Source organism: Impatiens glandulifera, chromosome 3 (assembly GCF_907164915.1).
Source record: "Impatiens glandulifera chromosome 3, dImpGla2.1, whole genome shotgun sequence".
NCBI lineage: Eukaryota > Viridiplantae > Streptophyta > Magnoliopsida > Ericales > Balsaminaceae > Impatiens > Impatiens glandulifera.
Window position 1 is genome coordinate 8,475,038 of NC_061864.1, and position 26,960 is coordinate 8,501,997.

The 26,960-nt window shown below is 28.3% G+C and overlaps 2 protein-coding genes across 4 annotated transcripts; both read left to right on the forward strand.

The window, feature by feature from the left end:
- Positions 1 to 3,057: 3,057 nt before the first annotated feature.
- On the forward strand, positions 3,058 to 16,665 carry LOC124929096 (beta-glucosidase 13-like). Of its 3 annotated transcripts, none has more exons than XM_047469366.1 (13): positions 3,058 to 3,283; positions 13,288 to 13,357; positions 14,125 to 14,183; positions 14,519 to 14,594; positions 14,690 to 14,767; positions 14,865 to 14,952; positions 15,053 to 15,311; positions 15,407 to 15,522; positions 15,605 to 15,825; positions 15,934 to 15,965; positions 16,055 to 16,157; positions 16,247 to 16,355; positions 16,434 to 16,665. In XM_047469366.1, exons 1-13 carry the CDS (start codon positions 3,101 to 3,103, stop codon positions 16,639 to 16,641), a joined length of 1,602 nt encoding a protein of 533 aa, XP_047325322.1. In that variant the 5' UTR covers positions 3,058 to 3,100; the 3' UTR covers positions 16,642 to 16,665. The 3 variants fall into 3 exon arrangements, with proteins under 3 accessions (XP_047325322.1, XP_047325321.1, XP_047325320.1); XM_047469365.1 differs by lacking the exons at positions 13,288 to 13,357; positions 14,125 to 14,183; positions 14,519 to 14,594; ... (7 more) ...; positions 16,247 to 16,355; positions 16,434 to 16,665 and adding exons at positions 3,388 to 3,457; positions 4,169 to 4,227; positions 4,504 to 4,579; ... (7 more) ...; positions 6,261 to 6,369; positions 6,448 to 6,911 and having other exon boundaries at positions 3,059 to 3,283; XM_047469364.1 differs by lacking the exon at positions 3,058 to 3,283 and adding an exon at positions 12,981 to 13,182.
- A 5,483-nt stretch (positions 16,666 to 22,148) lies between these two features.
- On the forward strand, positions 22,149 to 25,944 carry LOC124929097 (beta-glucosidase 13-like). Its single transcript, XM_047469367.1, has 13 exons — positions 22,149 to 22,374; positions 22,489 to 22,558; positions 23,257 to 23,315; positions 23,648 to 23,723; positions 23,826 to 23,903; positions 24,001 to 24,088; positions 24,192 to 24,450; positions 24,546 to 24,661; positions 24,744 to 24,964; positions 25,073 to 25,104; positions 25,195 to 25,297; positions 25,384 to 25,492; positions 25,570 to 25,944. The coding sequence occupies exons 1-13, from the start codon at positions 22,192 to 22,194 to the stop codon at positions 25,775 to 25,777; spliced, it is 1,602 nt and encodes a 533-aa protein (XP_047325323.1). The 5' UTR covers positions 22,149 to 22,191; the 3' UTR covers positions 25,778 to 25,944.
- Positions 25,945 to 26,960: the final 1,016 nt, after the last annotated feature.

Below are 26,960 nucleotides of genomic sequence, written 5' to 3' on the forward strand. Positions count from 1 at the left end.
AAATTAGTAAGTAGTTCCTATCAAAATTTTAATAGTTTATGCTATGCAGCTGATTTATTATTTAGCTATATTTGAATTTAATATTATTTTTATTTAAAATTTATAATACGCTAAATACTTATGATTAAAACAAAATTTAATTACTAAAATATGATAATATCAACTAAAATAAATCAACAATCATTTCATAAAAGAATTTTTTTTTTAATCTTATTTGATTTTAAAATAACTCATATTCATGTTTAAATTTTCTTCTATAAAATTTAAGCATGAATATAATAAATGTATTTGATTTGTAACTCAAAATAATAATAGGGGTAGCTATTCATGTAATTTAATAATATCAACAAATTTATATCCATTATTCAACAAAATAAATATAATATATATATATATATATGTATTAAAATTATTAGTTTTATTAAAAAAATAATAAATTTTTTATCCATTATTCAACAAAATAAATATAATATATATATATATATATATATATATATATATATATGTATTAAAATTATTAGTTTTATTAAAAAAAATAATAAATTTTTTTGTAATTTAGCTCCCCTAAAGTTGGCATTATTCAACTTTGAAGCACTTGAGGATAAGTTTGATGAAAGTTAGCTAGCTCCCCTAAAGTTGGCATTATTCAACTTTGAGGTACTCATAGCTAGGTTTACATGTTGAAGATTTGATAGATGTTAGCTTCCTTATTCAACTTTGAGGCACTAAAAGATAAGTAGTTTTTTTTATGAATGTTAGCTCCCTTATTCAATCTCTCATCAACTGTACTTACATTTTTTTATTTTTTAGGTTCAGACAGAAAAAAGAAGAATTCATATAGTTGGACGTTGAATGTGACACTAAGAACCGGCCTGATCCATTCCAATTTATATGTGCAATTAGTACGTACTAGATAATTGAAGGCAACATAATCCCACATTTGGTTGGAAAGAATGAATGATATGAAATTAATTGGGTTAAATTATTAAATGATTTTTTTATATTTAAAAAATTAAAGTAAAAGTATTTTAATTAAAAAATTGTTTTAATTATATACTAATATATTTTAAGTTTTTTACAAATAAATTAATTAATCTTTTAAAAATTATTAAGCTATTTATAAAAATAAAACTAATACCGACAAAATAAAGAAAATAACCCCAACGAATTAATAGTACTGTCCATGGCTGGTCTGATTCTACACCACAAATAAACAAATATAAAAATCCAATGGTTATGAGTTATGACACTTACATAATTAGTCTATTCATTTAATCATTGTCCTCCTCTTTCTCTACTTTACGTTTTCCATTCTTTGCAGCGTTTTAATATTTTAAATATATTATATTATAAAATTAGAATAATATTTTATAATTTAAAAAAAAATTATATTTCAACTATTAGTATAATAACTTATTTTTAACATATTATGTTATTTAGTTTATATTTCAAATTTTGGATAAATAATAAGAAAAGCTCTAATTAATAACTTTTTTTCTTCTTTTTTTATCAAATATAAACAGATAGGTCACTATCCATTATAGTCACTGATGAATGTTCGTCAATATCTTCAAGTGTTTTTTCGCTAACATTGTTTATCATATTTGGATGGAGAGGAATGATAGAGCCTTCTCAGGTGTCCGCAACAATGCGGATACAGTCAAGAAAAATATTACCACCGACGACAACTCTCTCATCTGAACGTGTAGACGTATTCCCATAGGCGTGAAGAATTGGTGAATCTGTAAATTAAAACCCTAAATAGTCTAGAATATTTTTGTGAATATTCATGCGTTTCGTTCACAATAATATTTTTATGATATTTCTTACATTCGTTATGAAAAACCCGTAAAATCGGTTGTGGAGTTTATCTTATTTTTTTAAGAATTTTTGTGCTCTATATATAATTCTTTATTTTTCACTAATTTTAATTTTCATAATGTAATGGTTAATTTAGTTTCGCAAAAAGTATTTATAATTATTAAATTATTTTAAAAAGAAATAATAATTTGAACACTCTCTCCTCCATGTATAGAATTCAACATTTTTTAAATAGTGGAATGCGTAAGGTTTAATTTCTCTCAACATTCTAATCACCAGGATACAATGCATCTAAACAAAATTCAGCAGCTATAAACACAGTTTTAAACAAGTTTTAAATTTGTAAACGAAAATGTGTAATGGTCATCATAATCTTACAAAATAACCAAATAATTATCAATTTTTTAAATTAAACACGTTAATTCTACAAGTTAACTATGGTCCATTTTAAAATTATCCAAAAACTTCAGTTCAAATTTGGATTAATTGAGAAACATTAAGTCAAACTATCTACCCAACAAAAATATTCTTTACACGTTCATTTAAAGGTCTTTACCCATAGACGCCAGTAGTTACTTGCACTTAAGTATGTCTAAAACAATAATAGAGATCTTTAAAATAGCATTGTCCATTACAATACATGTTATTTTTTACCGGCGCTTATTTAGTGACACATGAAATGTCGGGATCAATATATTACTTTATATCTATCTTTAGCAGCTGTTTTTAAGTTTTTAATTAGCTAGGTTTTCATATTTCATAGTACCATTACTTTTTAGTGGAATCTTAATTTTAAAATTGATAATATTAAAATTTACTTTTGATTTAATATAAAAATTATTAAATATTTCAAATGAAGATAAATATATATATATATATATATATATATAGTTAGAAAAAAAAATCTAATATAGGCTTAAAATAGTGGTCTTGAAAATACATAATAAAAAATACAAGGTTGAGGCTTCTTATCAAGCAAATAGTTAATAGTTATTGGTACTTATTCCATACATGGCATTAAACTTTATATAATTTTTGGTAATACAAATAATTCAAAACCCCAACATTCTTAATATATTTTTATTAAAATTAAATACAAATAAATTAATTTAAAATAACAATAACATACATTTTTCCTTTATGGAAAAAAAGAAAGATCAAACAGAGTCTAGGTCTTGTGGATAGAGAGAAGGGAAGAGGTCATCTTGTGTGACTATAAATAGAGGAAGAATGAGACTTGAAATTCACACCTAAAACCTTGATTCAACTTAAAAGAGATATGGTGATGGAGAAGCTTCTCTCTATTCAATCTCTTGTTCTTCCTCTTCTTCTTCTTCTTCTAGCTTTTTCTTCCCTTGTAAGTTGTCAACTGGATTCTCTGCCCTCCTACGATCTAACCTCCCTCAACCGAAGTAGTTTCCCCGAAGGTTTCGTTTTTGGGGCTGCTACTGCAGCTTATCAGGTCGGTTTCATTTTAAAAAATTAAAAGTCACGTGTTTGATTCACGTTTCTATTTTTCTATAAATATTCTCTAACTAATTTTCTCTAATAATTTTGTTGATGCAGTATGAAGGAGCAGCTTTCGAAGCAGGCAAAGGATTGAGCATCTGGGATACGTTTACTCATGAACAACCATGTCTCTTTTTTCTCTTTCTTTATCTCTTCTCTACATTATAATATAATATTTGAATGAATTAATCCGAATTCAAACTAAATCAAATTAGTAACTTGGGTCAACTATATTTTTATTTGGTTTGAATTGGATTAAATTTAGATTGGCTTAAGATAGAATTGCTCTTTATGAAATTGATCATAATGATTTACTTTTTGGTTTTTTAATAAAAAAAATAGCTATCAATATATATTCAATTTTCTGAATATAGGTCTGATGTAAATATTGAAATTATAACCTAATAAATCTGGATTTAAATTTGTATTAAAAAAAAACATTTTTTCATAAATCTCTTTGGTACTACTCCAAATTAGTTAGCTAGCTTGTCTTTTTTCAATCAAACTGCATTATTTGTTATATTCAACCTAGCTATCAACAGGTCGTCATAAAGACAAAAAAAAACAATTCTAATATTTACTTATATTTTTCAATAAACTTTTGTCATATTGTTACTATTTTTTACATTAACCTAATCTCATTTGAAAATTTATTTTTGAAAAAGGTCCATTTTTTGAAAATTATATATACATATATCTTCTATTTTTTTTTGTCCACACAACAAAACAAATTTATTATGTGCTTATAAATAAGTTTAATGTAGTAATTAATTACAAATATAGTACCTTATCTATATGCCACCTTCATATCTTCTCATATTTTAATATTTAATTACAGGGAAAATACCGGACGGTAGTAACGGAGATGTCGCACTTGATTCTTACAAACGTTACAAGGTAAGTAACATTTTTATTTTTTTATTTTTGTAAATGATTCGGTTGTAAAGACCCGAAGTAATTACCTTAAAAATATGACAAACAACAAACATTTTATTATTAATAGTATTAGTGATGTTAAAAGACATCATTATAAAATTAACTTGTCATGATTGTGTCTATATAATTTTTAGCATCATAATTAAAACTGAAAAAAGTGATTTTCCTTATTCATTGAGGTAGTACTAATTTAGAGGCTTATCTACATCCTCACTAAAAAAAATTCTACTATTGCAGGAAGATTTAGAAATCTTGGACAGCATGGGCATGGATGCCTACAGAATGTCAATTCCATGGGCCAGAATATTACCTAGTAATTAATTAAATTAATTACCACTTATTTTCACATGTTGATTGTTTAATTAAACAACAACAACTTAACATATTAATGTTAATATTAATTAATATTAATGTAGATGGATCATTGAAGGGTGGAAAGAATGAAGAAGCAATTCAACATTACAAAGATCTCTTCAATGAGCTTGAAGCTAAAGGTGCTTGCACACACACAACCCCATTTAATCATTTCTATTCCTACATATTAATTTGTTTTTTGTTACACAATATAATAATTAATTTATATATATATGCAAAAAGGTAAAAAGCCATTTGTGACGATATTCCATTGGGATGTTCCCCAAGCACTTGAGGATGAATACTTGGGTTTCCTAAGTCCCCAGATTGTGTAAGTACAATATTAAAGATCTCACAATTACAACTAAAAATTTATATATATATATATATATATATATATATAGCTACAAATTAATGTTCATAAATTCGTCATTTAATTGTTACAGGCAAGATTACACTGACTATGCAGAAGTTCTCTTCGAAGAATTTGGAGATAAAGTAAAACATTGGATCACTTTCAACGAGCCATACATGTTTACTGTCGGTGGTTACATTAATGCTAGTCTGGCACCGGGTCGGGGCTCTCCTTGGCAATCTCAATTGAATGCCACCCAAGGAGATTCTGCAGTCGAGCCTTATTTGGTTGTTCACCACATTCTTCTCGCTCACGCATCTGCAGTGAAAGTGTACAGAGAAAAGTACCAGGTAATTAATTATATATATACATAAGTTTTGGTTTACTTAATTTCCTTTTACCGTGAAAACAAGGAAGAAAATAAAAAAAATTAATTAATTTTCAGGAAAAACAAAAAGGTGAAATTGGAATCACTCATGTTGCTGACTGGAGGATACCATTCACACACTCCAAAGATGACAGGGAAGCTACACAGAGGGTTCTTGATTTCAACTTTGGATGGTCAGATTAATCTTTAATTTAGTTTCTTGATGACCATTATATATAAATATTAACTAATTCTTGTCACACATTAATTAATTAGGTTTGTGAATCCTATTGTTTACGGCGACTATCCAGATGTGATGCGCAGCATTGTTGGCCTGCGACTTCCAAAATTTACGGAAGAAGAATCTGCTTCGTTAATAGGTTCATATGATTTCATCGGTATAAATTATTATACCTCCACCTACGTAATCAATAGAAAAGTACCCGCCAATCCAACTGAGCAAAGCTACTTCACCGATACCAATGCCTACGTTCTATGTAAGTTGAGATTGATGTTAATTAATCGATTTTGGCTCATATATAATTATAAATAAATTTACTTGTCCTTTGTCTTTTAAATATTTATATTTTCACTTGTTTATTTAGCGGAGCGCAATGGTCAATTAATTGGACCTGTGGTATGGATGATCAATTTAAATTATGTTTATTTTAAAATAATTATAATTTTTGGCTTGATGTTCATGTATAATCAATTAATTATCTCCAGGCCGGTTCAGTTTGGCTTAATGTCTATCCCAAAGGAATTCGTGATTACCTTATCTACATGAAAGAAAAATTTGGAAATCCGAGAGTTTTTATCACTGAAAACGGTATATTAAATTAATAAGAATGTCACACTTCATTTCATTATCTATAAGAAAACAATACAATATATAACTATTGTAACCTTACCTCTCAGGGATATCTGAAGCGAGTGATCCGACAATTCCGGTTGAAAAAGCGCTCATCGACCCATGGAGAATTAGTTACCACTTCTCTCATCTTGACTACGTTAGAGCTGCTATTTCGTAAGTTTTTATTTGTAATAAGTTATATTTATAATTATTATGGAAGCATTTAACATAAGTTTTGTTATGGATGAACAGGGAAGGATCGAATGTGCAAGGATACTTTGTATGGACGTTGTTAGATGACTTTGAGTGGAACTCAGGCTACACGGTTCGCTTTGGAATCGGTTACATTGACTTCCAAGACAATCTCAAAAGATACAAGAAGCTTTCTCACAAATGGTTCACTAAGTTCCTTAAGCCGGATTCTGATATTTCTTGGAGTGATTTGGAGGTCACAGCGTAATGAGATTGAATGTTTGTTTTATCTGAATAAGATCAATAGTGACATCCTCTGTTATATCGATGTCATGCGATCATTTATCTCCTCCTGAATCATTTTCTTCTAGTAATGTTGTATGGCCATGGTGCACTAAATAAAATTACTTAATTTGAGTTTCATTCCACTTAGTACTCTATATATCACTTGTAGAAAGCTAAAAGAAAGGGGTGTATTATTAATAATGAATATTATTCAATACATAATATAGTCTCTTAATATAGTTCAACATCTCACAAAGATTAGTCAATATTTAAGTGATAAATATAATATTCAAATATACTAATATATATATTCAACATTTTATTTCAAAATATAATTAAGCTAGAAAGTTTTTGTGTCATAAAAAATAATTTGAATTTTGTAGCCAATAATTTGATCAAACATGATACACATAATAAAGCCATAATTGCCTTCTGTCTTAGTTGTCACAGCCCAATCTTCCTGGCCCATAAAGAAGAGGTTTAAGGAGAATGTCACGACCCAATATTTCAGGCCCAAGAAGAGGAGGAGGCTTATGCCCGCTTAACCCCAACGCAAGGAATATTCTAGCTGGAAGGCAGATGCTTGACTGACGCATCACTAATTGAGAGTTGAAAGGCATGTCCTTATTAGCGCATCACTAATTGATACTTAAAAGGAATGTTCTTGATTAGTTCATCACTGATTGACAATTAGAAGGAATCCCTAAATTAGTGCATCACTGATTGACACTTATAAGGAATTCCTAAATTAGTGTGTCATTAATGTAATAGCTAGAATTAGACTTATAAATACCTGTGAGGTATTACATTGTAAATCACCAAGTATTCTAGTAATATAATATTATTCTTTGTAAGAGTTACTCTCTCTAGAATTCTTGTGTCAATTCTATTAAACGTCGAGTGTTGCGTCGAGTAAGCCTGACTAGTTACTCGTTCTTGAGAAGATCGTAACTAGTGCCGCACGGATCGTCAGTGAAAAGACTGAGCCCGTGACACAGAGCGTGCAGAAACTGAAAAAGCTATTTAATGATATGCCTTTGATTGCAATGTTTCAAGGAAACTTATCCTGGAAGTAGACAATTTTTCTTCAGCTCAGATCATCCAAATTAACACATTTTGTAATAAAAAAACAAAATCAATCAATTAAGATTAATCCTAAAATATTAATGATCCTAAAACACATTGAAATATATCTCTTCTACTTCAGAACAAAACAAAAACATGAGCATCTACACAAATAAAAAATGATGTGTTACATGATGCAGCCAATGTTAGAAGTTAGTAATTAACATGATAACTGGGGCAGAGCTCAAATTGTGCCTAATCCATGATATAACACTCACTAAAACAAAAAACAAAAAAAACAAAAAAACTTTTTCTGACGCTTAAATATAGTTTGTCCGGCGTTATTACTTATTAACCGCCGCCAAGTATTACCGGCTCTTAATATAACGTCGTTAGGGGTATATTGGCAAAAGTATTACCGACGTATATATTTGCGCGGGTAAACATAAATTAGTAAGTAGTTCCTATCAAAATTTTAATAGTTTATGCTATGCAGCTGATTTATTATTTAGCTATATTTGAATTTAATATTATTTTTATTTAAAATTTATAATACGCTAAATACTTATGATTAAAACAAAATTTAATTACTAAAATATGATAATATCAACTAAAATAAATCAACAATCATTTCATAAAAGAATTTTTTTTAATCTTATTTGATTTTAAAATAACTCATATTCATGTTTAAAATTTCTTCTATAAAATTTAAGCATGAATATAATAAATGTATTTGATTTGTAACTCAAAATAATAATAGGGGTAGCTATTCATGTAATTTAATAATATCAACAAATTTATATCCATTATTCAACAAAATAAATATAATATATATATATATATATATATATATATATGTATTAAAATTATTAGTTTTATTAAAAAAATAATAAATTTTTTATCCATTATTCAACAAAATAAATATAATATATATATATATATTAAAATTATTAGTTTTATTAAAAAAATAATAAATTTTTTTGTAATTTAGCTCCCCTAAAGTTGGCATTATTCAACTTTGAAGCACTTGAGGATAAGTTTGATGAAAGTTAGCTAGCTCCCCTAAAGTTGGCATTATTCAACTTTGATGTACTCATAGCTAGGTTTACATGTTGAAGATTTGATAGATGTTAGCTTCCTTATTCAACTTTGAGGCACTAAAAGATAAGTAGTTTTTTTTATGAATGTTAGCTCCCTTATTCAATCTCTCATCAACTGTACTTACATTTTTTTATTTTTTAGGTTCAGACAGAAAAAAGAAGAATTCATATAGTTGGACGTTGAATGTGACACTAAGAACCGGCCTGATCCATTCCAATTTATATGTGCAATTAGTACGTACTAGATAATTGAAGGCAACATAATCCCACATTTGCTGGGAAAGAATGAATGATATTGTGAAATTAATTGGGTTAAATTATTAAATGATTTTTTTTATATTTAAAAAATTAAAGTAAAAGTATTTTAATTAAAAAATTGTTTTAATTATATACTAATATATTTTAAGTTTTTTACAAATAAATTAATTAATCTTTTAAAAATTATTAAGCTATTTATAAAAATAAAACTAATACCGACAAAATAAAGAAAATAACCCCAACGAATTAATAGTACTGTCCATGGCTGGTCTGATTCTACACCACAAATAAACGAATATAAAAATCCAATGGCTATGAGTTATGACACTTACATAATAAGTCTATTCATTTAATCATTGTCCTCCTCTTTCTCTACTTTACGTTTTCCATTCTTTGCAGCGTTTTAATATTTTAAATATATTATATTATAAAATTAGAATAATATTTTATAATTTAAAAAAAATTATATTTCAACTATTATTATATTTTTTAATATATATATTATGTTATTTAATTAATATTTCAAATTGTATCATCCTCTTAAAAGAGGATAAATAATACGTTTTATCACACATTAAATGTTTTATCAATTTAATCTATTCATAAACAAAAAATTTTACTTTTGTCCATTATAAACATATATATATATATATATATGTCAGTATCTATTATAGTCACTAATGAGTGTCTTTTTTTTTCAAAACTTAAATTCTTATCTCAAATTTGGTTACATAAATATATATATATATATATATATATATATATATATATATATATATATATATATATATTAAGTCTGTTTACTTAAATTAAATTTATAATTTATTATAGAGTTCAATATATTTTTTTTAGAGAACTGTCATCTATAATATTTCTTCAATTTAAAATTCAAATACCTTTTAATAAATAACTAGACAATTAAGCACACTTTTGTTTTTTTTTTAAATAGACATATATTATAATTGACAAATAATTTAAAAAAATCTTTTACCTTCCTCCAACTTATTGAGACCATGTTTGATAATATAATTTTCTCATCTAATTTAATATATTAAAACCTTATTTATTTATTTTTTTTTGGGGAAAACAGCTTAGTGCCATTTCATTAAAAAAACCCAAAAGAGAGAAAAAAATACAAAAGTTTAAGATCAGATCTAGACAATTTCTAGATTTGACAATGAAACAATAATTGAATTACAGACAATAACAATAACAATTAGCGCCTACAGCGTTTTTACTTTTATTCTACTTGTGACCTTCTCAAACGAAATATCCCATATATGACAGAGCTTTCTATTCTCTTCATTCCTTTCGATTCCTCTCCAGGATTGAATGAGTGCGTTTCCATCTGAAGTTATATCTCTCCAAATATCTTCAGCGGTTCTACTTCTTCCACTGTGAGTTCTTGAATTTCTTTCTTTCCAGATATTGTAGATTACTGCTCCAAAGTAGCATTTCAACATACTTACATAGAAGGATCTTCCTTTTGCTTTATTCTTCATCCACTCTTGGATTTCTTCCCATATTCTTGGAAAGTTGATGATGTTCATGTTTGCAGCATACATCCTCCAGATTTGTATTACAAAAGAGCATTCCCCAAATAAATGGTTTATGCTTTCCTCAACTCCCGAACATAGGACACAGTTGATATCAGTAATGTTTATATATTTTCGAATTCTGTCTTTTGTTGTCAACCTTTTCCTGTATACCAGCCAGAGAATAAATTGGTGACGAGGAATAATCTTTGGAGACCATACCACATTATGCCAATCTACCTCCTGTCCTCTTGTTCTAACAATTTCCCATGCCTTTCCTGTAATAAACTTCCCATTGCTTTCTGTTTTCCAGCTTATTTCATCATTATTTTCATTGAGTTGCTTCTGCCTCATTAGGTTTAGGATTCTATCACCTTCTGGAATACGCCTCAAAAATGAATCACATCTACCTTCATATACGTCTCTAAATGAGTACTTGATGTATTCTCTTCTAACTCTGTTTCCTTGCATTTCTTCTTTGAATATAATGGGAATATTATCCAGCCAAGGATCATGCCAGAATAGTACCCTCTTCCATTTCCAATTGTGGTTTTCACCATTTGAAAGGCATCTTTTCTTGTAAAACCTTATTTATTATAAAACATTTTTTGTTAACACATATTTAGAATTATTTTTTTAATTTTATAAACTAAAATAAAAATATGTTCAAAATTTAAATGTTTAGATTATTTGAAAAGAGAAAAATAGCTAAACATGTTATGTAAATAAATCACAAAAGAAAAACTTAAAATTTATACTTTTAAATTTAATAAAATTGTTACTATATAACGTATATTAAGTTTTATATTTTTTTCTTATCATTACAAAAAACTCTCTCTACATCTCTTTATAATTTAAACTCCCCTCTTCTTCTTTTTTATAATAATTAATCAAATTTACTTAGATTAATTTTGAACACCATCTAGATTATAAAAATATGATTAGATCTATATAAATTATGAAAAAAAAAAACAAAAAGGAGAGATGATTATATATATTATTGGGATGTTTGAATTAAGCCAGCATTACTTAAATGGTCGGGTCAATAATCGACGTAGTTTTAGTAATGGTATTCGAGGCGTTTCATTTCCATCAATATTTTTATGATAATTTCTTAGTTTCGTTATGAAAACCCGTGAATCGGTTGTGGAGTTTATTGTATTTTTTAAGAATTTATGTGCTCTATAATTTTTTATTTTTCACTAATTTTAATTTTTATGATGTAATGGTTAATTTAGTTTTGCAAAAAGTATTTATAATTATAAAATTGTTTTAAAAAGAAATAATAATTTGAACACTCTCTCCTCCATGTATAGAATTCAACATTTTTTAAATAGTGGAATGCGTAAGGTTTAATTTCTCTCAACATTCTAATCACCAGGATACAATGCATCTAAACAAAATTCAGCAGCTATAAACACAGTTTTAAACAAGTTTTAAATTTGTAAACGAAAATGTGTAATGGTCATCATAATCTTACAAAATAACCAAATAATTATCAATTTTTTAAATTAAACACGTTAATTCTACAAGTTAACTATGGTCCATTTTAAAATTATCCAAAAACTTCAGTTCAAATTTGGATTAATTGAGAAACATTAAGTCAAACTATCTACCCAACAAAAATATTCTTTACACGTTCATTAAAAGGTCTTTACCCATAGACGCCAGTAGTTACTTGCACTTAAGTATGTCTAAAACAATAATAGAGATATTTAAAATAGAATTGTCCATTACAATACATGTTATTTTTTACCGGCGCTTATTTAGTGACACATGAAATGTCGTGATCAATATATTACTTTATATCTATCTTTAGCAGCTGTTTTTAAGTTTTTAATTAGCTAGGTTTTCATATTTCATAATACCATTACTTTTTAGTGGAATCTTAATTTTAAAATTGATAATATTAAAATTTACTTTTGATTTAATATAAAAATTATTAAATATTTCAAATGAAGATAAAAATATATATATAGTTAGAAAAAAAAATCTAATATAGGCTTAAAATAGTGGTCTTGAAAATACATAATAAAAAATACAAGGTTGAGGCTTCTTATAAGGCAAATAGTTAATAGTTATTAGTACTTATTCCATACATGGCATTAAACTTTATATAATTTTTGGTAATACAAATAATTCAAAACCCCAACATTCTTAATTTATTTTTATTAAAATTAAATACAAATAAATTAATTTAAAATAACAATAACATACATTTTTCCTTTATGGTAAAAAGAAAGATCAAACAGAGTCTAGGTCTTGTGGATAGAGAGAAGGGAAGAGGTCATCTTGTGTGACTATAAATAGAGGAAGAATGAGACTTGAAATTCACACCTAAAACCTTGATTCAACTTAAAAGAGATATGGTGATGGAGAAGCTTCTCTCTATTCAATCTCTTGTTCTTCCTCTTCTTCTTCTTCTTCTTCTAGCTTTTTCTTCCCTTGTAAGTTGTCAACTGGATTCTCTGCCCTCCTACGATCTAACCTCCCTCAACCGAAGTAGCTTCCCCGAAGGTTTCGTTTTTGGGGCTGCTACTGCAGCATATCAGGTCGGTTTCATTTTAAAAAATTAAAAGTCACGTGTTTGATTCACGTTTCTATTTTTCTATAAATATTCTCTAACTAATTTTTTCTAATGAATTGTGTTGATGCAGTATGAAGGAGCAGCTTTCGAAGCAGGCAAAGGATTGAGTATCTGGGATACATTTACACATGAACAACCATGTCTTTTTTCTCTCTTTCTTTATCTCTTCTTTACATTATAATATAATATTTGAATGAATTAATCTGAATTCAAACTAAATCAAATTTAAATTAGTAATTTGGGTCAACCATATTTTTATTTGCTTTGAATTGGATTAAATTTAGATTGGCTTAAGATAGAATTGATTTAATTAAAATTATTCAATTTATCCAAACCATAATATATTTTTGCTCTTTATGAAATTGATCATAATGATTTACTTTTTGGTTTTTTAATAGAAAAAAGTTATCAATATATATTAAATTTTCTGTATATAGGTCTGATATAAATATTGAAATTATAACCTAATAAATCTGGATTTAAATTTGTATTAAAAAAAACATTTTTCATAAATCTCTTTGGTACTACTCCAAATTAGTTAGCTAGCTTGTCTTTTTTCAATCAAACTGCATTATTTGTTATATTCAATCTAGCTAGCTAGCAGCAGGTCGTCATAAAGACAAAAAAAAACAATTCTAATATTTACTTATATTTTTCAATAAACTTTTGTCATATTGTTACTATTTTATACATTAACCTAATCTCATTTGAAAATTTATTTTTGAAAAAGGTCCATTTTTTGAAAATTATATACATATATCATCTATTTATTTTTTGTCCATACAACAAAACAAAATTATTATGTGCTTATAAATAAATTTAATGTAGTAATTTAATTACCATAAAATATAGTACCTTATCTATATGCCACCTTCATATCTTCTCATATTTTAATATTTAATTACAGGGAAAATACCGGACGGTAGTAACGGAGATGTCGCACTTGATTCTTACAAACGTTACAAGGTAAGTAAAATTTTTATTTTGTAAGTGATTCGGTTGTAAAACCCGAACTAATTACTTTAAGAATATGAATTATTATGCTCTACCACTAAATTATTAGTCTTCACAGACATTTTATTATTAATAGTATTAGTGGTGTTAAAAGACATCATTATAAAATTAACTTGTCATGATTGTGTCTATATAATTTTTAGCATCATAATTAAAACTGAAAAAGGTGATTTTCCTTATTTATTGAGGTAGTACTAATTTAGAGGCTTATCTACATTCTCACTGAAAATAAATTCGTTCAATCGAAACTCTCAGTCTATTTATATATCTTCCTAATATTATTGCAGGAAGATTTAGAAATCTTGGACAGCATGGGCATGGACGCCTACAGAATGTCAATTCCTTGGGCCAGAATATTACCTAGTAATTAATTAAATTAATTACCACTTATTTTCATATGTTGATTGTTTAAACAACAACTTAACATATTAATAATAATATTAATATTAATAATGTAGATGGATCATTGAAGGGTGGAAAGAATGAGGAAGCAATTCAACATTACAAAGATCTTTTCAATGAGCTAGAAGCTAAAGGTGCATGTACACACACAACCCCATTTAATCATTTCTATTCCTACATTAGTTTGTTTTTTATTACACAATATAATAATTAATTTATATATGCAAAAAGGTAAAAAGCCATTTGTGACGATATTCCATTGGGATGTTCCCCAAGCACTTGAGGATGAATACTTGGGTTTCCTAAGTCCCCAGATTGTGTAAGTACATTAATATTAAAGATCTCACAATTACAACTAAAAATTTATATATAAATATATAGCTACAAATGTTCATAAATTCGTCATTTAATTGTTACAGGCAAGATTACACTGACTATGCAGAGGTTCTCTTCGAAGAATTTGGAGATAAAGTAAAACATTGGATCACTTTCAACGAGCCATACATGTTTACTGTCGGTGGTTACATTAATGCTAGTCTGGCACCGGGTCGGGGCTCTCCTTGGCAATCTCAATTGAATGCCACCCAAGGAGATTCTGCAGTCGAGCCTTATTTGGTTGTTCACCACATTCTTCTCGCTCACGCATCTGCAGTGAAAGTGTACAGAGAAAAGTACCAGGTAATTAATTATATATATACATAAGTTTTGGTTTACTTAATTTCCTTTTACCGTGAAAACAAGGAAGAAAATAAAAAAAATTAATTAATTTTCAGGAAAAACAAAAAGGTGAAATTGGAATCACTCATGTTGCTGACTGGAGGATACCATTCACACACTCCAAAGATGACAGGGAAGCTACACAGAGGGTTCTTGATTTCAACTTTGGATGGTCAGATTAATCTTTAATTTAGTTTCTTGATGACCATTATATATAAATATTAACTAATTCTTGTCACACATTAATTAATTAGGTTTGTGAATCCTATTGTTTACGGCGACTATCCAGATGTGATGCGCAGCATTGTTGGCCTGCGACTTCCAAAATTTACGGAAGAAGAATCTGCTTCGTTAATAGGTTCATATGATTTCATCGGTATAAATTATTATACCTCCACCTACGTAATCAATAGAAAAGTACCCGCCAATCCAACTGAGCAAAGCTACTTCACCGATACCAATGCCTACGTTCTATGTAAGTTGAGATTGATGTTAATTAATCGATTTTGGCTCATATATAATTATAAATAAATTTACTTGTCCTTTGTCTTATAAATATTTATATTTTCACTTGTTTATTTAGCGGAGCGCAATGGTCAATTAATTGGACCTGTGGTATGGATGATCAATTTAAATTATGTTTATTTTAAAATAATTATAATTTTTGGCTTGATGTTCATGTATAATCAATTAATTATCTCCAGGCCGGTTCAGTTTGGCTTAATGTCTATCCCAAAGGAATTCGTGATTACCTTATCTACATGAAAGAAAAATTTGGAAATCCGAGAGTTTTTATCACTGAAAACGGTATATTAAATTAATAAGAATGTCACACTTCATTTCATTATCTATAAGAAAACAATACAATATATAACTATTGTAACCTTAACTCTCAGGGATATCTGAAGCGAGTGATCCGACAATTCCGGTTGAAAAAGCGCTCATCGACCCATGGAGAATTAGTTACCACTTCTCTCATCTTGACTACGTTAGAGCTGCTATTTCGTAAGTTTTTATTTGTAATAAGTTATATTTATAATTATTATGGAAGCATTTAACATAAGTTTTGTTATGGATGAACAGGGAAGGATCGAATGTGCAAGGATACTTTGTATGGACGTTGTTAGATGACTTTGAGTGGAACTCAGGCTACACGGTTCGCTTTGGAATCGGTTACATTGACTTCCAAGACAATCTCAAAAGATACAAGAAGCTTTCTCACAAATGGTTCACCAAGTTCCTTAAGCCGGATTCTGATATTTCTTGGAGTGATTTGGAGGTCACAGCGTAATGAGATTGAATGTTTGTTTTATCTGAATAAGATCAATAGTGACATCCTCTGTTATATCGATGTCATGCGATCAATTATCTCCTCCTGAATCATTTTCTTCTAGTAATGTTGTATGGCCATGGTGCACTAAATAAAATTACTTAATTTGAGTTTCATTCCACTCAGTACTCTATATATCACTTGTAGAAAGCTAAAAGAAAGGGGTGTATTATTAATAATGAATATTATTCAATACATAATATAGTCTCTTAATATAGTTCAACATCTCACAAAGATTAGTCAATATTTAAGTGATAAATATAATATTCAAATATACTAATATATATATTCAACATTTTATTTCAAAATATAATTAAGCTAGAAAGTTTTTGTGTCATAAAAAATAATTTGAATTTTGTAGCCAATAATTTGATCAAACATGATACACATAATAAAGCCATAATTGCTTTCTGTCTCAGTTGTCACAGCCCAATCTTCCTGGCCCATAAAGAAGAGGTTTAAGGAGAATGTCACGACCCAATATTCCAGGCCCAAGAAGAGGAGGAGGCTTATGCCCGCTTAACCCCAACGCAAGGAATATTCTAGTTGGAAGGCAGATGCTTGACTGACGCATCACTAATTGAGAGTTGAAAGGCATGTCCTTATTAGCGCATCACTAATTGATACTTAAAAGGAATGTTCTTGATTAGTCCATCACTGATTGACAATTAGAAGGAATCCCTAAATTAGTGCATCACTGGTTGACACTTATAAGGAATTCCTAAATTAGTGTGTCATTAATGTAATAGCTATAATTAGACTTATAAATACTTGTGAGGTATTACATTGTAAATCACCAAGTATTCGAGTAATATAATATTATTCTTTGTAAGAGTTACTCTCTCTAGAATTCTTGTGTCAATTCTATTAAACGTCGAGTGTTGCGTCGAGTAAGCCTGACTAGTTACTCGTTCTTGAGAAGATCGTAACTAGTGCCGCACGGATCGTCAGTGAAAAGACTGAGCCCGTGACATAGAGCGTGCAGAAACTGAAAAAATATTTAATGATATGCCTTTGATTGCAATGTTTCAAGGAAACTTATCCTGGAAGTAGACAATTTTTCTTCAGCTCAGATCATCCAAATTAACACATTTTGTAATAAAAAAACAAAATCAATCAATTAAGATTAATCCTAAAATATTAATGATCCTAAAACACATTGAAATATATCTCTTCTACTTCAGAACAAAACAAAAACATGAGCATCTACACAAATAAAAAATGATGTGTTACATGATGCAGCCAATGTTAGAAGTTAGTAATTAACATGATAACTGGGGCAGAGCTCAAATTGTGCCTAATCCATGATATATCACTCACTAAAACAAACAAAAAAACAAAAAAAAACTTTTTCTGACGCTTAAATATGGTTTGTCCGGCGTTATTACTTATTAACCGCGGCCAAGTATTACCGGCTCTTAATATAACGTCGTTAGGGGTATATTGGCAAAAGTATTACCGAAGTATATATTTGCGCGGGTAAACATAAATTAGTAAGTAGTTCCTATCAAAATTTTAATAGTTTATGCTATGTAGCTGATTTAATTATTTAGCTATATTTGAATTTAATATTATTTTTATTTAAAATTTATAATACGCTAAATAGTTATGATTAAAACAAAATTTAATTACTAAAATATGATAATATCAACTAAAATAAATCAACAATCATTTCATAAAAGAATTTTTTTTTAATCTTATTTGATTTTAAAATAACTCATATTCATGTTTAAATTTTCTTCTATAAAATTTAAGCATGAATATAATAAATGTATTTGATTTGTAACTCAAAATAATAATAGGGGTAGCTATTCATGTAATTTAATAATATCAACAAATTTATATCCATTATTCAACAAAATAAATATAATATATATATATATATATATATATATATATATATATATATATATATGTATTAAAACTATTAGTTTTATTAAAAAAATAATAAAATTTTTATCCATTATTCAACAAAATAAATATAATATATATATATATTAAAATTATTAGTTTTATTAAAAAAAATAATAATTTTTTTTGTAATTTAGCTCCCCTAAAGTTGGCATTATTCAACTTTGAAGCACTTGAGGATAAGTTTGATGAAAGTTAGCTAGCTCCCCTAAAGTTGGCATTATTCAACTTTGAGGTACTCATAGCTAGGTTTACATGTTGAAGATTTGATAGATGTTAGCTTCCTTATTCAACTTTGAGGCACTAAAAGATAAGTAGTTTTTTTATGAATGTTAGCTCCCTTATTCAATCTCTCATCAACTGTACTTACATTTTTTTATTTTTTAGGTTCAGACAGAAAAAAGAAGAATTCATATAGTTGGACGTTGAATGTGACACTAAGAACCGGCCTTAAACATTCCAATTTATATGTGCAATTAGTACTAATTAATTGAAGGCAACATAATCCCACATTTGGTTGGAAAGAATGAATGATATGAAATTAATTGGGTTAAATTATTAAATGATTTTTTTATATTTAAAAATTAAAATTAAAGTAAAAGTATTTTAATTAAAAAATTGTTTTAATTATATACTAATATATTTTTAAGTTTTTTACAAATAAATTAATTAATTAATTAATCTTTTAAAAATTATTAAGCTATTTATAAAAATAAAACTAATACCGACAAAATAAAGAAAATAACCCCAACTAATTAATAGTACTGTCCATGGCTGGTCTGATTCTACACCACAAATAAACAAATATAAGAATCCAATGGTCGACTCGACTCGACTCTCCCGGCTTGCTTTGAAAGAAGTGAACAGGAACATTCCTTTTCAAAGTAAGACTACGAAATCCCTAGGATAAGAGGAACGAACCTGAAACCTTCACTTCAGGATAAACAGAGTATTGCGGGGAAGCTGAGATGGAACGATTGATAGATGGTGTCCGTAGGGGCTATTGTGAACCTTTGCCGCTTCTTGCTACCGAATCTGAGTGCGTGAGGTCTTCTCCGCCACTCGCTACCCTGTTCCGGCATGCTTTCTTGCTCTTCAGTCCGATGCTTCTTTTTGTGAACCGACCTGCTTCTCTCAGGTACCAGAATGGCGCGCAGCCATGCAGGATGAGTTCAATGCTCTACTTCGCAACTCCACTTGGTCTCTTGTTCCCTACCATCCGTCTATGAATGTAGTTGGATCGTCATGAGCAATAGCGAAGCCTAGAGAGGCGCAAGCACTTCTAGGACGAAGCCGAGCCCAGGAACAAGGTAGTTAGGGTCTAATGCCATCATTTAGTGGTATAAACCTATAGACAGGAAGAGCTTCCTATTAAGTTTCGGGTTATTTGCCTCTGGAACAAAAGTCATATTTGAAAGAGAGTAAAACAACCCGAAATCCCAGGAGCTAATCCAAAATCACCTACTCGATTGACAAGCATAGCTTTTATAGCTTCCTACTTTTTTTATGCTAATGTTGGTGACTGGAGATAACTCTCTTCAATTATTCCTGGGATGGGAGGGAGTAGGTCTTGCTTCATATTTGTTAATTCATTTCTGGTTTACACGACTTCAGGCGGATAAAGCAGCTATCTCAAACGTGATAAAAGCCCTCTTTTCGGCACCTTCACGCTCTTTCTTTCAAGGGGTCCAACCCTATAATCTAATCAAGAGTTTTGCCTTAGGGAATTCAATATCAGTTTCTTTCCTTACAGACACTTACATAATAAGTCTATTCATTTAATCATTGTCCTCCTCTTTCTCTACTTTACTTTACGTTTTCCATTCTTTGCAGCGTTTTAATATTTTAAATATATTATATTATAAAATTAGAATAATATTTTATAATTTAAAAAAAAAAATTATATTTCAACTATTATTATAATAACTTATTTTTATATTATGTTATTTAGTTTATATTTCAAATTTTGAATAAATAATAAGAAAATATCTAATTAATAACTTTTTTTCTTCTTTTTTTATCAAATATAAACAGATAGGTCACTGTTCATTATAGTCACCGATGAATGATCGCCAATATTTTCAAGTGTTTTTTCGCTAACATTGTTTATCACATTTGGATGGAGATAAATGATAGAGCCTTCTCAGGTGTCCGCAACAATGCGGATACAGTCAAGAAAAATATTATCACCGACGACAACTCTCTCATCTGAACGTATAGACGTATTTCCATAGGCGAGAAGAATTGGTGAATCTGTAAATTAAAACCCTAAATAGTCTAGAATATTTTTGTGAATATTCATGCGTTTCATTCACAATAATATTTTTATGATATTTCTTAGATTCGTTATGAAAAAGCCGTAAAATCGGTTGTGGAGTTTATCTTATTTTTTTTAAGAATTTTTATGCTCTATATATAATTCTTTATTTTTCACTAATTTTAATTTTTATGATGTAATGGTTAATTTAGTTTCGCAAAAAGTATTTATAATTATAAAATTGTTTTAAAAAGAAATAATAATTTGAACACTCTCTCCTCCATGTATAGAATTCAACATTTTTTAAATAGTGGAATGCGTAAGGTTTAATTTCTCTCAACATTCTAATCACCAGGATACAATGCATCTAAACAAAATTCAGCAGCTATAAACACAATTTTAAACAAGTTTTAAATTTGTAAACGAAAATGTGTAATGGTCATCATAATCTTACAAAATAACCAAATAATTATCAATTTTTTAAATTAAACACGTTAATTCTACAAGTTAACTATGGTCCATTTTAAAATTATCCAAAAACTTCAGTTCAAATTTGGATTAATTGAGAAACATTAAGTCAAACTATCTACCCAACAAAAATATTCTTTACACGTTCATTAAAAGGTCTTTACCCATAGACGCCAGTAGTTACTTGCACTTAAGTATGTCTAAAACAATAATAGAGATATTTAAAATAGAATTGTCCATTACAATACATGTTATTTTTTACCGGCGCTTATTTAGTGACACATGAAATGTCGTGATCAATATATTATTTTATATCTATCTTTAGCAGCTGTTTTTAAGTTTTTAATTAGCTAGGTTTTCATATTTCATAGTACCATTACTTTTTAGTGGAATCTTAATTTTAAAATTGATAATATTAAAATTTACTTTTGATTTAATATAAAAATTATTAAATATTTCAAATGAAGATAAAAATATATATATAGTTAGAAAAAAAATCTAATATAGGCTTAAAATAGTGGTCTTGAAAATACATAATAAAAAATACAAGGTTGAGGCTTCTTATAAGGCAAATAGTTAATAGTTATTAGTACTTATTCCATACATAGCATTAAACTTTATATAATTTTTGGTAATACAAATAATTCAAAACCCCAACATTCTTAATTTATTTTTATTAAAATTAAATACAAATAAGTTAATTTAAAATAACAATAACATACATTTTTCCTTTATGGAAAAAAGAAAGATCAAACAGAGTCTAGGTCTAGTGGATAGAGAGAAGCTAGGGAAAAGGTCATCTTGTGTGACTATAAATAGAGGAAGAATAAGACTTGAACTTCACACATTAAACCTTGATTCAACTTAAAAGAGATATGGTGATGGAGAAGCTTCTCTCTATTCAATCTCTTGTTCTTCCTCTTCTTCTTCTTCTTCTAGCTTTTTCTTCCCTTGTAAGTTGTCAACTGGATTCTCTGCCCTCCTACGATCTAACCTCCCTCAACCGAAGTAGCTTCCCCGAAGGTTTCGTTTTCGGGGCTGCTACCGCAGCTTATCAGGTCGGTTTCATTTTGAAAAATTAAAAGTGACGTGTTTGATTCATATTTTAAACGTTTCTTTTTTTCTATAAATATTCTCTAACTAATTTTCTCTAATTAATTTTGTTGATGCAGTATGAAGGAGCAGCTTTCGAAGCAGGCAAAGGATTGAGTATTTGGGATACGTTTACTCATGAACAACCATGTCTCTTTTCTCTCTTTCTTTTTCTCTTCTCTACATTATAATATAATATTTGAATGAATTAATCCGAATTCAAACTAAATCAATTTTAAATTAGTAACTTGGGTCAACTATATTTTTATTTGGTTTGAATTGGATTAAATTTAGATTGGCTTAAAATAGAATTGCTCTTTATGAAATTGATCATAATGATTTACTTTTTGGTTTTTTAATAAAAAAAAAATAGTTATCAATATATATTCAATTTGCTGAATATAGGTCTGATATAAATATTGAAATTATAACCTAATAAATCTGGATTTAAATTTGTATTAAAAAAAACATTTTTTCAATCAAACTGCATTATTTGTTATATTCAATCAAACTGCATTATTTGTTATATTCAACCTAGCTATCAGCAGGTCGTCATAAAGACAAAAAAAAACAATTCTAATATTTACTTATATTTTTCAATAAACTTTTGTCATATTGTTACTATTTTATACATTAACCTAATCTCATTTGAAAATTTATTTTTGAAAAAGGTCCATTTTTTGAAAATTATATACATATATCATCTATTTCTTTTTTGTCCATACAACAAAACAAAATTATTATGTGCTTATAAATAAATTTAATGTAGTAATTTAATTACCATAAAATATAGTACCTTATCTATATGCTGCCTTCATATCTTCTCATATTTTAATATTTAATTACAGGGAAAATACCGGACGGTAGTAATGGAGATGTCGCACTGGATTCTTACAAACGTTACAAGGTAAGTAACATTTTTATTTTGTAGGTGATTCGGTTGTAAAACCCGAACTAATTACTTTAAGAATATGAATTATTATGCTCTACCACTAAATTATTAGTCTTCACAGACATTTTATTATTAATAGTATTATTAGTGTTAAAAGACATCATTATAAAATTAACTTGTCATGATTGTGTCTATATAATTTTTAGCATCATAATTAAAACTGGAAAAAGGTGATTTTCCTTATTTATTGAGGTAGTACTAATTTAGAGGCTTATCTACATTCTCACTAAAAAAAAATTAAATTCGTTCAATCGAACTGGAGGATATATTTCCTAATACTTTTGCAGGAAGATTTAGAAATCTTGGACAGCATGGGCATGGATGCCTACAGAATGTCAATTCCTTGGGCCAGAATATTACCTAGTAATTAATTAAATTAATTACCACTTATTTTCACATGTTGATTGTTTAATTAAACAACAACAACAACTTAACATATTAATGTTAATATTAATATTAATGTAGATGGATCATTGAAGGGTGGAAAGAATGAGGAAGCAATTCAACATTACAAAGATCTTTTCAATGAGCTTGAAGCTAAAGGTGCATGAACACACACAACCCCATTTAATCATTTCTATTCCTACATTAGTTTGTTTTTTATTACACAATATAATAATTAATTTATATATGCAAAAAGGTAAAAAGCCATTTGTGACGATATTCCATTGGGATGTTCCCCAAGCACTTGAGGATGAATACTTGGGTTTCCTAAGTCCCCAGATTGTGTAAGTACAATATTAAAGATCTGACAATTACAACTAAAAATTTATATATATATATATATAGCTACAAATTAATGTTCATAAATTCGTCATTTAATTGTTACAGGCAAGATTACACTGACTATGCAGAAGTTCTCTTCGAAGAATTTGGAGATAAAGTAAAACATTGGATCACTTTCAACGAGCCATACATGTTTACTGTCGGTGGTTACATTAATGCTAGTCTGGCACCGGGTCGGGGCTCTCCTTGGCAATCTCAATTAAATGCCACCCAAGGAGATTCTGCAGTTGAGCCTTATTTGGTTGTTCACCACATTCTTCTCGCTCACGCATCTGCAGTGAAAGTGTACAGGGAAAAGTACCAGGTAATTAATTATATATATACATAAGTTTTGGTTTAATTAATTTCCTTTTACCGTGAAAACAAGGAAGAAAATAAAAAAAAAAAATTAATTTTCAGGAAAAACAAAAAGGTGAAATTGGAATTACTCATGTTGCTGACTGGAGGATACCATTCACACAGTCCATTGAAGACAGGGAAGCTACACAGAGGGCTCTTGATTTCAACTTTGGATGGTCAGATTAATCTTTAATTTAGTTTCTTGATGACCAATATATATAAATATTAACTAATTCTTGTAACGCGTTAATTAATTAGGTTTGTGAATCCTATTGTTTATGGAGACTATCCAGATGTGATGCGCAGCATTGTTGGCCTGCGACTTCCAAAATTTAGTGAAGAAGAATCTTCTTCGTTAATAGGTTCATATGATTTCATCGGTATAAACTATTATACCTCCACCTACGTAATCAATAGAAAAGTACCCGCCAATCCAACTGAGCAAAGCTACTTCACCGATACTAATGCCTACGTTCTATGTAAGTTGAGATAGATGTTAATTAATCGATTTTGGCTCATATATAATTATAAATAAATTTACTTGTCCTTTATCTTATAAATATTTACATTTTCACTTGTTTATTTAGCGGAGCGCAATGGTCAATTAATTGGACCTGTGGTATGGATGATCAATTTAAATTATGTTTTATTTTAAAATAATTATAATTTTTGGCTTGATGTTCATGTATAATCAATCAATTATTTCCAGGCCGGTTCAGTTTGGCTTAATGTCTATCCCAAAGGAATTCGTGATTACCTTATCTACCTGAAAGAAAAATTTGGAAATCCAAGAGTTTTTATCACTGAAAACGGTATATTAAATTAATAAGAATGTCACACTTCATTAAATTATCTATAAGAAAACAATACATATAACTATTGTGACCTTACCTCTCAGGGATATCTGAAGCGAGTGATCCGACAATTCCGGTTGAAAAAGCGCTCATCGACCCATGGAGAATTAGTTACCACTTCTCTCATCTTGACTACGTTAGAGCTGCTATTTCGTAAGTTTTATTTATAATAAGTTATATTTATAATTATTATGGAAGCATTTAACATAAGTTTTGTTATGGATGAACAGGGAAGGATCGAATGTGCAGGGATACTTTGTATGGACGTTGTTAGATGACTTTGAGTGGAACTCGGGCTACACGGTTCGTTTTGGAATCGGTTACATTGACTTCCAAGACAATCTCAAAAGATACAAGAAGCTTTCTCACAAATGGTTCACCAAGTTTCTTAAGCCGGATTCTGATATTTCTTGGAGTGATTTGGAGGTCACGGCGTAATGAGATTGAATGTTTGTTTTATTTGAATTATGTTTTTCTGAATAAGATCAATAGTGACATCCTCTGGTATATCGATGTCCTACGATCAATTATCTCTTGCTGAATCATTTTCTTCTACTAATGTTTTATGGCCATGGTGCACTAAATAAAATAACTTCATTTGAGTTTCATTCCACTTAGTACTCTATATATTTCTTGTAGAAAGCTAAAAGAAAAGGGTGTATTATTAATAACAAATATTATTCAATACATAATATAGTCTCTCTTAATATATTATAGTTCAGCATCTCACAAAGTCTAGTCAATATTTAAGCGATTAATAAAAATATTCAAATATACTAATATATATATTCAACATTTTTTTCAAATATAATTAAGCTAGAAAAGTTTTGTGTCATTCAGAAATAATCTGAATTTTGTAGCCAATAATTTGATCAAACATGATACACATAATAAAGGAGAAGAGCCATAAATGTTAATTTGTATAATAATTTATGTTATTTGAAATGAAATAAATTCTAAAATATTCTAAAAAAGTCACAAAAATTAAGAAGTCTGGAACTATATAATATATCAACTCCAATAAATTTGCTATTATTAAACGTTCCAAATATTCAACATAATTGACTATATCAAGATTGGGATAGTGATATATATATGAATACACATATTTATTTTATTAATAAATGCTCAATATTATATTTAATAATATATTTTATTATTCCTGTTGAAAATTATTTATCTAACTTTACTCATTCTATATAATATATAATATATAAAATGAAAATGAAATAGAAACAAATAGTGTAAGAAAGCAATAAATAGTAAGTGGTAAATACTTACAAATAACATTAAATAAATTAAGTAGTATAGTCCAAATCATGTAACTGAAAATTTGATGAAACAATATAGACCGGATGAGTTAATGTTGTAGTTGAATATTTTTGTGTTAAATGGACCTACACTTCAGGTAGCCAAATCTCCATTTTTCTGAATGTTGGGTATTAGTTAACCCAACATTGTGGTTCAATATTTAGTAACTCATTTACTGGACTTGACCTAATAATATAAATCGATACTACTCTCTTGGTGGGAGACAGACGTCAAGCTCCTTTGTGGTGTTTGGAGACTAGAGAAAGGGTTGTCGCCTTTGGTGAGGTAGTGGTGCAACGGAATCGATAAA

Coding starts and splice junctions, on each gene's coding strand:
- LOC124929097 (XM_047469367.1), top strand. CDS start 22,192: ATGGTGATGGAGAAGCTTCTCTCTATTCAATCTCTTGTTCTTCCTCTT. Junction 24,662..24,743: donor CTTGATTTCAACTTTGGATG/GTCAGATTAATC, acceptor TTAATTAATTAG/GTTTGTGAATCCTATTGTTT. Junction 24,965..25,072: donor TACTAATGCCTACGTTCTAT/GTAAGTTGAGAT, acceptor TTGTTTATTTAG/CGGAGCGCAATGGTCAATTA.
- LOC124929096 (XM_047469364.1), top strand. CDS start 12,997: ATGGTGATGGAGAAGCTTCTCTCTATTCAATCTCTTGTTCTTCCTCTT. Junction 14,768..14,864: donor CAATGAGCTAGAAGCTAAAG/GTGCATGTACAC, acceptor ATATGCAAAAAG/GTAAAAAGCCATTTGTGACG. Junction 15,523..15,604: donor CTTGATTTCAACTTTGGATG/GTCAGATTAATC, acceptor TTAATTAATTAG/GTTTGTGAATCCTATTGTTT.